This window comes from Stegodyphus dumicola, chromosome X1 (assembly GCF_044657685.1).
Source record: "Stegodyphus dumicola isolate Sdum_Otavi_A_Nest chromosome X1, ASM4465768v1".
Lineage (NCBI taxonomy): Eukaryota > Metazoa > Arthropoda > Arachnida > Araneae > Eresidae > Stegodyphus > Stegodyphus dumicola.
Window position 1 is genome coordinate 245,235,030 of NC_140780.1, and position 14,980 is coordinate 245,250,009.

Consider the following 14,980-nt stretch of genomic DNA (forward strand, 5'->3'; position numbering starts at 1 on the left):
GTCGAACTTTATTAGATAAGAATTTCTCCCAGCATTATATTATTTACAGAGAACTGTAATTTTCTTTAAAGAAAATGTGATTAAAAGTACAGCGTTTTAAATTTCCCATGTATTCCATGCACATACACTGAAGTGACAAAAGTCATGGGATAGCAATATGCAAATATACAGATGGCAGTAGTGTCGCGTAGAAAATGTATAAATGCGAAGTGCTTTAGCAGGGCTTTTATTTGTGTTCAAGTTATTCATGTGAAGAGGCTTTGACGTGAATATGACCGCACGACGAGAATTAACAGACTTTGAACGCGGAATGGTAGTTGGAGCTAGACGCATGGGTCATTCCATTTCGGATATCGTTAGGGAATTCAACATTCCGAGATCCACAGTGTCAAGAGTGTGCCGAGAGTATCTAATTTCAGGCATAACATCCCACCATGGACAGCGCAGTGGCCGGCCGACCACCTGCACTTAACGACCGAGACCAGCGACGTCTGCTGACGACCAGCGACCGAGACCAGCGACGTAGAGTTGTCAATGTTCACAGACAAGCAACACTGCGTCAAATAACCGCAGAAATTAATGTGGGACGTACGAGGGACGTGTCCGATAGGACAGTGCGGCGAAATTTGTCTTCCTTGGGCATTGCCAGCAGAAGACCGACTCGAGTGCCTTTACTGACAGCACGACATCGCCTGCAGCAACTCTCGTGGGCTCGTGAGCATATCGGTTGGTCCCTAAACGAATGGAAAACCGTGGCTTGGTCAGATGAGTCACGATTTCAGTTGGTAAGAGCTGATGGTAGGGTTCGAGTGTGGCGCAGACCCCACGAAGCCATGGACCCAAGTTGTCAACAAGGCACTGTTCAAGCTGGTGGGTTCCATAATGGTCTGGGCTGTTTTTACATGGCATGGACTCGGTCCACTGGTGCAACTGAACCGATCCATTGACTGGAAATGGATACCTTCAGCTACTTGGAGATCACTTACAGCCATTCATGGACTTCACGTACTCAAACAACGATGAGATTTTTATGGATGACAATGCGCCATGTCACCGGGCCACAATTGTTCGCGATTGGTTAGAACATTCTGGACAATTCCAGTGAATGATCTGGCCACCTAGATCGCCCGACATGAATCCCATCGAACATTTATGGGACATCATCGAGAGGTCAGTTCGTGCCCAAAACCCTGCACCGTCAACACTTTCACAATTAATGACGTCTATAGACAATTATGGACGTCATGGCTCAATATTCCTGCAGGGGATTTCCAGCGACTTTTTGAGTCCATGCCACGTCAAGTTGCTGCACTTCGCCGGGCAAAAGGAGGACCGACAAAATATTAGGAGGTATCCTATGACTTTTGTCACTTCAGTGTACATACATGTGTGAAGAATGTTTTAAATATATTTAATTCAGTTGCTAGAATGATCAAATTTATTCTGATAATCATAGCTTCAAAAATATTTAATGATTCTACTATTTCTTCTTCTTGACTGACATATAAATAAAATTAAAATGCATAATTCTTAAATTTTCAGTTGAATTGAATTTTTTCACTACATTTACACTTGCAACTTCGCAATATATTGATTTCATAGAAAATTCTTGCTTATAAAATGTGATATTCTAAATTTCAATATTTCTTCGTTTGCTGCTTGGCCCGCTTTGTTATTGTTATACAAACTAGCATAGCAACCTGAGAGAGATACGTGGAACACATAACTGTAGACAAATTTTAAATATACTATGAGCCAGAGATGGCTGAGGGAATAAAGCAGTTGGACACCGATATTTCGACCCGGTTTTAATAGTTCTGAAATTGTTGACTGCATAGGTTTGGTTGATTAACAATAAAATAATGTTTAGTACTTTGGAACTCCGCCGGGAGGTGCTATTGCTTTTCGGGGTAATCGTGCTCAGCAGACTGCTCTGACGAGGCTCCTAAGTGGACACCAGAAATGCCATAAATCTGACCAGGGAAACAAGATCTATCCCATCAGTAGGAAATGTAATGCTGATCATTTCACTCCTGGATATCTTCTCATCTATTTGGGACCTATGAAAGAGGACCTTTTGAAAAGACCTACCTGCGTATTAGAAATGTTAAAGTCTCTTGGACTCATAGATCTGGTCTGTCCTAATGGCTAACCAATTAGGATCAATAACAAGAACAAAAACAACAATAAACATAACAATAAAGTCCAACCTTTCTCATCAAATTAAAAAATGACTTCTAAAAAGGAACAGGATGAATCAGATAAAGGAGTATTAACATAATATTTCAACAGTTTTTGTTAGTTCACTATTTGCGTTTTAATTCAAACTGTTTTTGTCATTAAAATAAATAGATAATGGATCGTGATTCCTGTACCATGTGTAAACTAAAACGAGCCCAAATCCTTAGACAGGGAAACAAAAATGCTGCTAATAACAAAGACACGTGTAACTAAATAGTTAGTAACAGTAAATCAGTCGAAGATTTCTTTGTGAAATATTTTCTCCCTCATGCCTCGTGCCGCTTTTCATGCTTCGTGCCTCTTTTCATGCTTCGTGCAGCATTTCATGCTTCGTGCCGCTTTTCCCCGGCGTAAATGGAAGCTAGCACTCAGGAGATCCGGAGAACATTGCACTGTGCGAAAGCACTGCACATTTTTCGTTTTTCCTGTTTGGAAAAATGCCTAATTTCTCTACAAGTGTAAAGCCGGATCTAAAATGTGATGGACGATAATTCATCACCACCACGATTTGGCGACTGGCTTCCTGCTTCCTGAGTCGCCCTTTTAAGTGTATGAGAATGTAAGGTACTTTTTCCCTGGTTTTCGCTTGCCATCATGTGTAATTGAAAGGACGTCCGGCTAACATTGGAAGGTCCGGTATTTTGAATCCCAGAGATGGGTATTACCCTTTATTCATATTTCCTGCTTTGAAAAATCTAATGACTCTACAGAACGCTTTCTTAAAGAATCTGGATTGTATTTACTTTGGTCACTTAAAAGAAATAGCATAAATATATATACTTATTGCATTCAGATTATTAAAAAAATAGGAATCGAATCCAGTCGATATTTGCATGTATACACATCCAAAGTTATTTAAATGGTTTGTTTCACTTATTTCTCAGTCTTTACCGTCACTATGTTTAATTAAACCTTATATCTTTTAACAGACCCCTTCCTTAAGCCTTTCTGGCATTTAAGTCAAAACTTTTAACATACTGTATGATAGCCAGTCATCAATGCCCTGGTTCATAAATTTTATATTGAATAAATCTAGGATTATGCTTTCGAAGTTTTCTTTCTCTTTATGCTAGAATTTAATACAATTTAAAATATTTTTAGTTCCTCTAGACTAATTATTTATGTAATATGTATTGTGTTGTCTAATATAGCCAGGAAATTACGTTGATAGTTCAGTAATTAGTCACCCTTTTTATTGACTCTATTTAAACGTCTAAAGGTTTTGTTTCGAAATGTTATTTGTTTCATTAATTGCATATTTTAACAGGAATTGTGTTTGTGGGGGTACTTTCAAGGAACATAAATCCAGAGCTGTATTTGAAAGCGTTCTACCAGGAACAGTAGACCGACGCAAAGTTCTTCCCGCAAACGAAGGGCCAAGGATTAAAAGTTATCCAACAAATGCTTATGGAAACATAGAGTTTCAAATGGATGGCTTTGGACTCTTAAAACCAGCGAAAGTATGTATACATTTGAAAAGAAAAACATTAATTAATAAAACTGAAAAAAAAAATCAACAAGCACAAGTACTTTCGTTCCAATTACATTTTTTGCAAAACATAAAGCTTAACTTTAGTCGAATATAAGCATAAATATTCCATAAAAGCAGTTTCCTGTATTTCGTGTGGCATTCGATACCGGAATAGCATTTATGCCACTAAAATCAATGGATAGTCTTTTATATTATCTGTGTTATGTTTATTAATTCAGCGCATCCTCATACACAACCACAGTAATGGAGTTCATCATAAATGCGCTAATAATCTGTTTTTAAAGTATAGAATGAAAGACAATTATTAATTTCTCACAGTTTTAAAAAACGTATAAGCGAATTTTATTTTTTGAAATGTCATTACACTGCTGTTAAGAGGACTGATTTTATATCTAATGATAAAAACATTTACAGCAATCTCTTCCATTACAGCGGGCACAAAAGTTTCTAAATCAAGCATGTTAATTGTTATGGTAAGTATTTTCAGATTCTCGGAATGATTCACAAAAGAACAGGTATCCAAATCACAAGAAAGTTAAGTGTGGAATTGGTTTGAATTCACGTTACCTATGAACAGAACGAAGGAAACCTCCATGTAGCTAGCCGCCAAGAACCCACTCTGGGATGAGCTAGCAGTGCTCCATGATTTGATATGCAAGCAAATGAAAGGCAAGGTCTGAAATGAAAATATAAAGCTTCTTTCTGTGTACTGTCGAAAAGTCGCCGTTTTGATGCGTTTCATTATATTAGGAACAGTGTTTATCCGTCTGAAATCCCTGGACCTTAGATTTTTGTAAAGAAGGCTCTAGGTGTCCTGCAAGAAATAGCTGTGAATGAGCCGTGAGGTGCATTTTAATTAGCATGATATTTTTGTCAGTTTCGTCTTGTACTTAATATAGTTCTTCCTACGCTCGCCTAATTTGGTCCTACTCTCGCCTTACTGAAATTAACAGGGATTTAAAGAGCTAGCAAATTCAGAAAGTTTGGCAATGCATCAAAACATTTGCTATCATATGAACTGCTCTTTACGTTAACTGAGCCAGTTTCGGCAAATGAGTTTAGCCATTTGGTAATATTTATGCATATAAGTCGTACACATCTAAGAATCGGGTTGCTAGGCATTAAATATGCTATTTGTATTGTACTTACGTAAAATATGTTGTATTCTAAGAACCCGCAAGGAGCGGTGATTGAGTTTGTTAAATTTTTACTGGTAACTAATAGGTTGTAATGAATAAAACTTTAATTTGGTCCTACTCTCGTGTTGTATTCATTGGCGTTCTAAACTTCAAGTTACGAAACAAGGAACGAGACATCGTTTTTCGCATAGGAAGGTGAAACGAAATCTGTGTATGTTTGTCTTCTTTTCAACTCCAAGTTCCGTATGTCCAACACATTTGCTTCAAAAATAACATCTCTTTGACATACATACACAATGAAATTTTGCTTTAATTTATAATGCGTCTTTTTCGCAATGTGAATACATTGTTAATTGTTTTCGGTCTCTTTATTAATAGTTTTCGGTCTTGCTCTTACATAGCACCCGACTGAAATGTTGACCAAATTAGATATTTATTTTACAGATTATGAGGTTGACTTTTAAAAGGAATGATTATTATCGTAAGGCCTTTCTCCAAGCGAGTAGTTGTTTTAGGAGGGGGTTAATAAACATGAGAAAAATGCACATAATTTCTTGCTTAAACTAGCTGTCAGACAAGAAGTATGTTTTGCTTATGAATGTTATGAAACAGAAAGATATTAAGATTAAATGTAATAAATTTGATATAGGGGTTCTTTGAAACGTGAATATCGTTTCAAGGACTTCGCAGTGGTAAAAAGGTTTAGAAAAGTTCCATTATAATATTTACTTAGCTTCTGTCTAGTATCTTTCGAATCATTTTCATTTCCTCTGTAAAGATGTAAACACACACTGCATTATCTAAAGTAAACGTTTAATATTGAATTTGGAAATTCCCGTTAAACTTAATAAATCAGAATTAGAGTAGACTGCAATCAAATCGGATAAAATTTTATACGCTCTGCATTGATATTTGTTTTTTAATTTGTTAAATTTTTTATTGCTTTCAGTACATCAGACTTGCCGACGACAATTGCCTTGACTCTCTCGTAAACCTGATGCAAAATTATTGGAAAATGAACGAGCCTAGGCCTCCTCAGTTTATCATATCTGTGATTGGAAATACTTCTTCTTTTGTGGATAATCATGAATGGAAACAGTCTTTTGGCGATAATTTAGTTAAAGTAAGTCATAACTACAGTTTAAGCATTCAGAGATCATTTTGTTAATATTCTTAACAATATTGATTTGCAAATGTATGATAACAACGATATGATAAATTCATTAAAAATAAATAAGTTTTATAAGTATTTCTTTTAGCAAGAAAGAATTTTTGTGCTTAATTAACTTTTATTATCCCTGGCTGTTTAGAAAACTGCTTTTTTCTAGTCTACTACTACTAAGAAATCACCTGATGTGGACTTTTGCGAAGCTTTTAAATGCGAAGTATATCTGCATAACACGCTTAAACTGTCAATGCAAGTAAGAAGGGCATAGTTACATCGGGTATATTTTTCAAATTTATATTAATGATTTCTTTATAAATTCGAGCAGTAAATTTCACATTTTTTAGGATCTAATGTATATTTTTGCACTAAAGGCAAACTGTCATAGACTGTATGGTCGTTAGCGCTGGGTAGCTGAAACGCACGCCATTGGATTCGACATTCGACACAGGCATTTATAAATGGGACTTCTTTAAAGGGTGAGGGTACTAAAAATTTATCGAACCGCGAATCCTCTCAAGAGTTCGCTGATAGAGCAAAAGAAGTACGAAAATTAGGTTTCCATAAATCGCAAGCTTCTTGATCAGAGCTGGGATGGAGAGATCAGATGGGCATCGTCATCCACAATAAGAATTCGCAATTAATATTTATTTTGGAGTTTCCACACTGTCGAGAAGTTTGATGTGCGTGACATTTTGATTACCCTATATAAATGGAATTTTTATTTCATTCATATAGGGTAATATAATGTATATAAATAGACTCACTTTTATAAATGGACTTTTGTAAAATTATAAGTTTTGTAAACTACATTTTGTAAAATTATAAGTTTTAAAAATTATGTTTTCCATTCCAAAGGAGAACAAACATTATCAAATGTATGAGTGTTTTATATTATTTTTAAGTAAAACTTTCCTGTATCTTTATATTACATTACGTTACTTTATGGTATCATATCATTCATCATCTAGGTGACCTGGTGTACGAGAATTAAGATCTTTATCTTTTGCATAATTTAATAATGTATATATGTGTATATATATACATGTGTATATATATATATATACATTGCAGGTAAAATGCATGCATAGATGTATATGGGTGTAATACATAGAAATAATGCTATTTTAATGTGAGAAACAAATTCAGTGGAGAACGTTCCAAATTTCCTGTATCTTTATACGTTGCGTTACTTTATGGTATCATATCATTCATAATCTAGGTGACCTGATGTATGAGAATTAAGATCTTTATCTCCCGCGAGGATAATTCAATTTGTAGGATTGCCATTCGACGCTCTCAGATTATAGATGTATTGGCTTAACTCAGTGATTTGAAAAGAATATGTGCAATTTTTAATAATTTAAATCATCATTTTTATAATGTAACTAATTGACACAATTTAAAATAAACTTATTTCATAACAGGCTAAAATGATATTTTGAGCATTTGCTGCATTACTGTAAATAATAAAGGCCGTATAATACACTGGTGTGCAAAAATTAAGGACGAGACGGTTTTTTCAATATAACTTTCTACAAAAGCTTTCCAAATCAACACATTTAATACCGTAAGATCCCCAATACGTAAGGACATGAGTAATGTAAGCAATACTTACTAAAAGAGAAATCAGAGGGATAAAAAGAAGCTTTATTGAAAAAGTAGCATGGAGCGCAATGCGACTGAAGGCCGAAACACCCCTGTGATGGGTGTCCAGCAAGAAACATCCGGTCTTTAATAGGGGATATGATCTCCCCTGACTGCTAGGCAGGTTTCACAGCGTCTGCCCATGCTGAGAATGAGGGTGTCAATGAGTTGTTGAGGCATTGCTGCCCATTCGTCTTGCAGCGCCAATCGAAGCTCCGGAATCGTTACTGGTGGTAAGATACGAGCTGCCAAGCGTCTGCCTAGAAAATCCCATACATGCTCGATGGGATTGAGATCCGGAGATCGTGCCGGCCAATCCATACGTTCAATATCCTCACTCTCTAAGAGCTGTTTGGCAGCTACTGTGCGATGACATGGTGCATTGTCGTCCATGAAAAGGAACTGCGGACCCATAGCGCCTCTAAAAAGACGCACATATGGAAGAAGAATATCGTTACAATAACGGGTCCCGTTGACTGAACCTGCGTCGAAGATGCGAAGGTCTATACGACTACCAAGCATGATGCCTCCCCAAACGGAGAACACCGCCACCTCCATACCTGTCCCTTTCAATGATGTTCGAGGGATGATTGCGGCTTCCCCGCTCTCTCCAGATAAGTATGCGGTGAGAATCGCTACTCAGACTGAATCTGCTCTCATCTGTAAAGAGTACTCGTCCCCATTCATTGTCTCTCCAATTCCGGTGTTCCCGGCACCACAGAGAACGCCTTCTCCGATGGGCAGGCGTTAGAGGTACACACTGTCCAGGGCGTCGTGCAAACAGACCACCACCGTGCAGTCTTCTGGCCACGGTAAAACGCGATATCGGTCGTCCAGTCGCCTGTGTCGTGTGCCTAGCGAGTTCTCCCGCTGTCCGCCGCCTGTTTCTTCTGGCCTGTAAGGCAATATGCCGGTCATCTGCGGGTGTGGTTCCTCGTGGACGACCACTACTTATTCCCCGAATAGCTGTTCCTGTAGTTTGAAATTGTCTCCAAAGTCGTGAAATGATGCTGTGAGCAATTCCGATCTCTGCAGCCACACTTGTCACACTGCGGCCTTCCTCCAACTTCCCAATGATTCGACCTCGGGTAAAAGCATCCAGATGTCGTCTAACAGATTGATTATTCGCCATTTCTCGCTGAGGCAGCAACTCGGTGTGATTTTAACTGCTATACGGCGTGCAATCTCTTTGCCAGAAATACTGATCTTACACCGACAACATGCTTTATACTACTCAGACACTCCCCCATTACGTCTACCTGCATATCTGCGCATGTGCTACCGTACATCACCTTACTTAATCTCCTGATTGGTCTTTCTGTGCGCTCTGCCTCTTCGTTCAGCTGATATGCTAATTTTTCGACTTCGTCCTTAATTTTTGCACACCAGTGTATGTGATTCGGTGCAGAATCAGTTGGCTTACTATTTGAAAAAATCTATAGCATGCTAAATTGCTTATAACAGAAAAGAAAATGATGAAGGTTTATCTGGTCACATGATAAAATTGCTTTTTTTATCTTTTCAGGCGCTACTGACTGCTAATGCCTGGCTTTTCACAGGAGGACTCAATTTCGGGCTAGTCAAAGTGGTGGGCGATGCTGTAAGGAAAAGGCAGTATCTGGTGTCTATGAAAGAAAGAATGATACATGGTATAAATTGCATTGGAGTAGCTAAATGGGGATGTGTGGAAAATAATGATCTTCTTATAAATACCGATCCCAAGGTTTATGAAAATATTCCTATAAAGCTAGTTCTACTTTCCAATTCGTATTCATTATAATTGTTAAGTTATAGTAAATATAATAAGATATGAAATATGTTCGTTTCTGTTTACTTTCCAGGAAATGCATTATTCGAGATACAAAGTTAAGCCTCATCATAAATTAGAAAGTGGACGAGCCTATCTTAATCCTGGACACACACATTTCTTATTTGTGGATGACGGCACAAAGAGAATTTGCAAAGGAACGGAAGTATTTCGGGTGGAGCTTATGCATAAGATTTCATCCTCAAAAGAGGAAGAAGGTAATAATTAAAACTACGAGAATTTCTAAGATATGCCATGGGTGATGATCAAATATATTTGGTAATATGCAGGTCTAACGTAAACCTTTGTTTCGTGAAATAATGCAGTATCTGCAAAACCTGTTAAAACGAGAATGTCTGTTTATCTGAGGTGTTCGACCTTTTAGTATCCCTGGGCAACAATGGAAGAAGACTAGATATTTTGGGCCATAACAAATTATTTCTGTAACTAGTGGCATCTCAAGAATAACTGACTCACACAATTGCTTATGTTATATTGGAAATTTTCGGGTTTACTCAGATTTGACTGCAGGGGAAAAGTTTTACATTTCACTTCTAGGAGAGTAATATGCGGGTTTGACTTCGTTGGTTCAAATTTGCTCAGTATGTATTACACACGATACCGTGAAAGACCTAAACAGGAGAATGTCAGCATTCTCCTGTGAATGTCAATGCACCAAACATTCTGTTTGTAAGTCCATGTTATGAATATTGATATATATTGCATCTTATGAGTTCTTTCACCTTATACCTTCTTTTCTGAACTATGGTAATTCTATATAGCTTATTTATTGTTTTACATGTAGCACATGTTTAAATACAAGCACATGTTTGTGAAATTTCGGGGTTGTTCCGTCAATTACGTTTTGATAATTATTTCATTTGGCATTTCCTTAACTTTCAAGGACAATGCATGCAGAAGAACGCGGATATGGAATTCGGCAAATTAATTTCCAAATGAAATGCGCATTTCGTTTTAGTACATAATGATTAAAATGCATGGAAGTCGGTTAATTATTATTAGAAATACCCAGCTCTGCCTAATTCACGTTTCACCTTCTGTAAGCTCCCTTATGAGGAATTTATGTTGTAAAGGTATGTATGTACGCATGTATTCAAATTGCGAAACTTCCTAAAATAATTAAGTATTTCGGGTATTATTCTGCAAGAAGGTAAAAAAGTAACAGCTATCTGGTATGTTCCATTTATTATTTAAAACATACTGACTCATCGATTTTAATCGAACTTTATCTCAGAAGAGTAGATAAATATTCAAATTTTAATGTAAGTAATTTAATGTAAAATCGTAAATTCAGGTTAAAGTTCGCTTGTCATAAAGATATTCAATTTGAATAAAATTGCAATTTTATCTATGATGTTTTATCTCTTAGGTTTAGCTATTCCATCAATACTGTTGGTTCTTGGAGGGGACATAGATTCCATAGATGAAATATTGCTTTGCCTTCAGAAAGATATTCCTGTACTTTTATGTTGTGGATCGGGAGATATAGCTGATATTATAGCAGTGGCAATTTCGTGTTGCAGTGCATCTGGTTCGAAGTAACGAAACTTTTATAACTTTAAGCTTTTACTTTTTATTATTAATTTATTAACATCAATTTTATTTCTATTTTATTGCAATAACTAGATGTGAAAGAATGGCAATGGAAGAGGACAAAGATTTAATTAGAAATATGCTGAATGCGTACTTTAAGAAACACACAAAAAACGGTGCAGCAGTGATTGAGACTAGAATAAAAGACATTTACAAATGTTGCAAGAAAAAACACCTGGTACGTTTTAATTTATCAAAATATTAATCTAACTATTTTGTTTTTTATAACAAATAACGAGAATAATTTCTTATTATGCTGAATTAAAATTAATCTCTTAAAACTTGGTGAACCAAAAACAACTTCGAAATTCGAGAGAAATGTTCATGTGTTGTTTACAGATTTCTTTTCGGCAAAAGCAACAGGAGAGCGGGAAAAAATTCAAAATTTCACCGATATTTGGCGTTACACTGTAAGAAGCATAACACGTGTGAATGAGATTACCTACAAAAGAAGCCGTTCACTCTCAGAAATGCAATTTTATTTCTACTGATTTTCGTTCACGGATTTTAATAACGAATTACTATGACTGAATTTAGTTGATAAGGCATTTCTGTTGAAATTGTTTTACCTGAACGGCGAACCATCTGTTTTAGTTTTACGACAGTTTCGTACGCAAAAACGCATGAAAAACATGCTGAGGTACAATGACTATGACAACGCTAATAAATCTCGTGCGACGTTTTGTAGGAAACTAGGAGTCTAACCGATCGAGAGCAGGCAAGCAATTGTTGGTAGAGTCTTGTGTAAGCCATCTAGCAAATCAAGTAGAAACTTCAACAGCATAATAATGAACGGTATTGGCAACGCTTGGGAAGATGCAAGAGCCACGAGCTTGCCAAAGTTTTTGGTATTTGGGATCTTGCAAGATCTCAAGCTGTAGGATGAAATCGCTTAACAATTAATGCTGATCCTTCAGCTGTAGTATGAAACTGCATTACAACTACAACTGAAGATGAAATCAGCTGCAACTAGATGACTTCCATAATCAGGAGGAATTCGCACGTAAGCGTCAAGAAAAGTTGCTAATGATCCATAATTTGGGCATTGGGCAAACGCAGAAAATTTTTCGTCGCACGTAACTGTTAACACTTAGGATAAAGAATAATCGCCGCGCGTTGTCAAAGGAGATATTACACTTGCCGTGGCACATTATGCACTACAGCCTGACGGCAAGTGTCATCATCAACCAGTCCACTCTTTTTTGAAGAGTCGTGTTAAGCAAGTGGCCGGAAAGCGTGCTCCATAACAGAACATCGTTAAGTGAAAATATCAGAGAATGTGACACCATGTTTATAGGAACGAAATCTTATAGGGATTGGCACATTTATGGAAGATAGTATCCCCTCATTAGCAGCATTCATGGTATCCTCGATTGCTGCACTTGACCCTCGTGCATTTTTGATTTATGAGGCTCTTTGATGTCCCAGGGGCATCAGCGGCTCATAAGCCATTGAATAGTAAAAAGTTGCTAATTAATGCTATCATTATTAAGTTTCTTCGATAAACACCTCGATATGCTTATCGCATCGGGGAATCAACAATAGTACTCGCAAAGTACGATTTCGTGTGATTTAGGATACATTGAATCTTGATGGTGACTGCTAAACGCTATGGAAAGAAGAAGATGTGCTTTATTTAAATCAAGCTTCCTTTCGTTAAATATAATTCGAAGCATGGAATGTAATGCAGCGCCATTATTATTATTATTTTTTTTAAACTCAAGTTTATGGCATGAATTTTGGCGTTTACCACATAGCATTAACGCTTGTTGTTGGAAATACATTTGCAAGTAAAAATCAATGATAATAGTTGAATGAAATAAGTCTGTATGCGGATATCAGTTGGATGTCGTAAGAACATATCGTGAATAAATTTGCGGCGGAAATAAACGCGAAGAGGGAAATATCCTGGAAAAGATTTAAAATGTAATACAATACACAGTATGGAAATCTATCACGCAAAACGCTGTTAATTTTTCAAATGAAGATATTTTAATATCATGACTTTTTTTTAACTGCTGTGTTTCTTGTAGTGATAGTCCGGCAATATATAAGCAATAGAAAATAACTGCTGTGAATTTTAATGTGCAGCCGGAAATTCTTTTTTAATTGGATTTAGTGGGTTTACTTTTTTAACTGGGAAGATATGTTAGGAACAGCATATGGAGAAAATGTTTTAAATATATATTGTAAATTTCGAATAAATATCGCGCAAGTTCTTCCGCTCTATCAGGCTATTCTGGTAATATCATATATGGATAGCCATTGGTTCAAACACTAACCGTTATGAATTTTCATTTCATAATTTATTTTATAACTGTATGAGGTTTTTTTCCTCCCTCCTTTTCGGATGCCTTAATGATGTAATTGAAAGCATACTCGACGCGTATTCGAGATGTCCAGGGAGCACACTGCACATTTTCCACGTTTCTTGCTTTTCTTCTCTTGCTTGCTTCTTTTGCATTTCAGTGACCCCCGAACTAAAAGGTCTTGGACGATAATTCGTCGCTACGAGGATGTAGCGAGTGAGTACCCTAATTCCCAGTCGTCCTTTAAAAGGGGGAGTATATAAGGTATTTTCTCCATCCTTTCCGCATGCCTTCGTGGTGTAATTGGAAGCATACTCGACGCGTATTCGAGAGGTCCAGCTTTCGAGTCAAGGTGAGGGAAATGCACATTTTTCACGTCTCTTGCTTTAAAAAAAAAAAAAAAAAAAAAAAAAAAAAACACCTAATGACCCTACAAGTGATTTCAAAGTGTTGTGCTATTATGTTTGTAATTAAGTGCCGCAAAAATGTTCTTATAAATTCATAACGGTTTTTGAAACATGAAGATCCAAACTTGAAATCCTATACATTTTAACATAATGATTAAACTGAACTTCAAAGCTCCATGAATATGCAGAGATTTTTGAATTTCGATTAAACCTTAAATTTTATAAATAATCTTTTGACAGATCTACTCACACAATAGCAAATAATGATATTTTCTACGAAATTCTAAAAATGCATTTCAAAAATAATTATGTACATCATTTGAGTTATCCCAAAATAAACAACTTGTATTAAGTCAACCGCTTCTTTTCAAATATGATTATTTACATGAAAAAGTTTTTTGTTACAAACAGAAAATGTATATATTTCATTTTGTTAGAAAAAAATTACTTTTCACTTAATTTAATTATTCAATTTTTAAGTTTCCTTTTCTAATTTGTTATTTGCTATATATATACATATCATTTTTAATTTTCAGATTAGCATTTTTGAAATACACGGAAACGAGAGCTTAGATTTACATATTCTTTCAACTGTGATAAAACGTGAGTGCATTACACACCTAAAATTTTATAAAACTTATAATTTCTAGTTTTTTGATGCTAAGTATTTTTATCACATTTTAGATAAAAGAGGGGCTTCGCTTCGTGATCAACTTCTGCTAGCGGTAAGTTGGAATCGACCGGACGTAGCAAAGAAATTATTTCCAGATTGTGGTTCGTGGCCGTTAGATATCATTGAAGAAGCAATGACTTCAGCACTGATCACCAATAAACCAGCTTTTGTGAAACTGCTTTTAAAACGTGGAATAGTGATGAGAGATTATTTGACTGTTGGACTACTGCGAACTCTGTACAATGAATGTGTAAGTATGTGCAAAAATTACGTAAAATATGACAGAATATGTCTTGTTTGCGGTCATCTGATTTTTCGCAATGCTTTTTAATTTCGACTCGAATTTCGTTGGAGATGTGTCCATGCAGCTGTGAAGAAGCATTACTCCTTTCTAAAGCATACCGTTCAGAGGAAAGTTATGTTCTTTTATGGGAAAAGACTAGTTTAATCACATTTTCGTTTCAGTGTGAAGGCATTATCCATTGA

At 36.2% G+C, this 14,980-nt stretch overlaps 1 protein-coding gene across 2 annotated transcripts in view; it reads left to right on the plus strand.

Moving 5' to 3' along the window:
* The window catches only part of LOC118197490 (transient receptor potential cation channel subfamily M member 3-like), a 55,866-nt gene that overhangs the window by 14,612 nt on the left and 26,274 nt on the right, over positions 1-14,980 (plus strand). For both annotated transcript variants that reach the window (XM_035368999.2, XM_035369000.2), the window contains exons 5-12: positions 3,509-3,701; positions 5,822-5,995; positions 9,210-9,407; positions 9,526-9,709; positions 10,882-11,050; positions 11,139-11,283; positions 14,358-14,424; positions 14,506-14,744. In XM_035368999.2, coding sequence (XP_035224890.1) covers positions 3,509-3,701; positions 5,822-5,995; positions 9,210-9,407; positions 9,526-9,709; positions 10,882-11,050; positions 11,139-11,283; positions 14,358-14,424; positions 14,506-14,744 — 1,369 coding nt within the window. The remainder of the gene's footprint in view (positions 1-3,508; positions 3,702-5,821; positions 5,996-9,209; positions 9,408-9,525; positions 9,710-10,881; positions 11,051-11,138; positions 11,284-14,357; positions 14,425-14,505; positions 14,745-14,980) is intronic.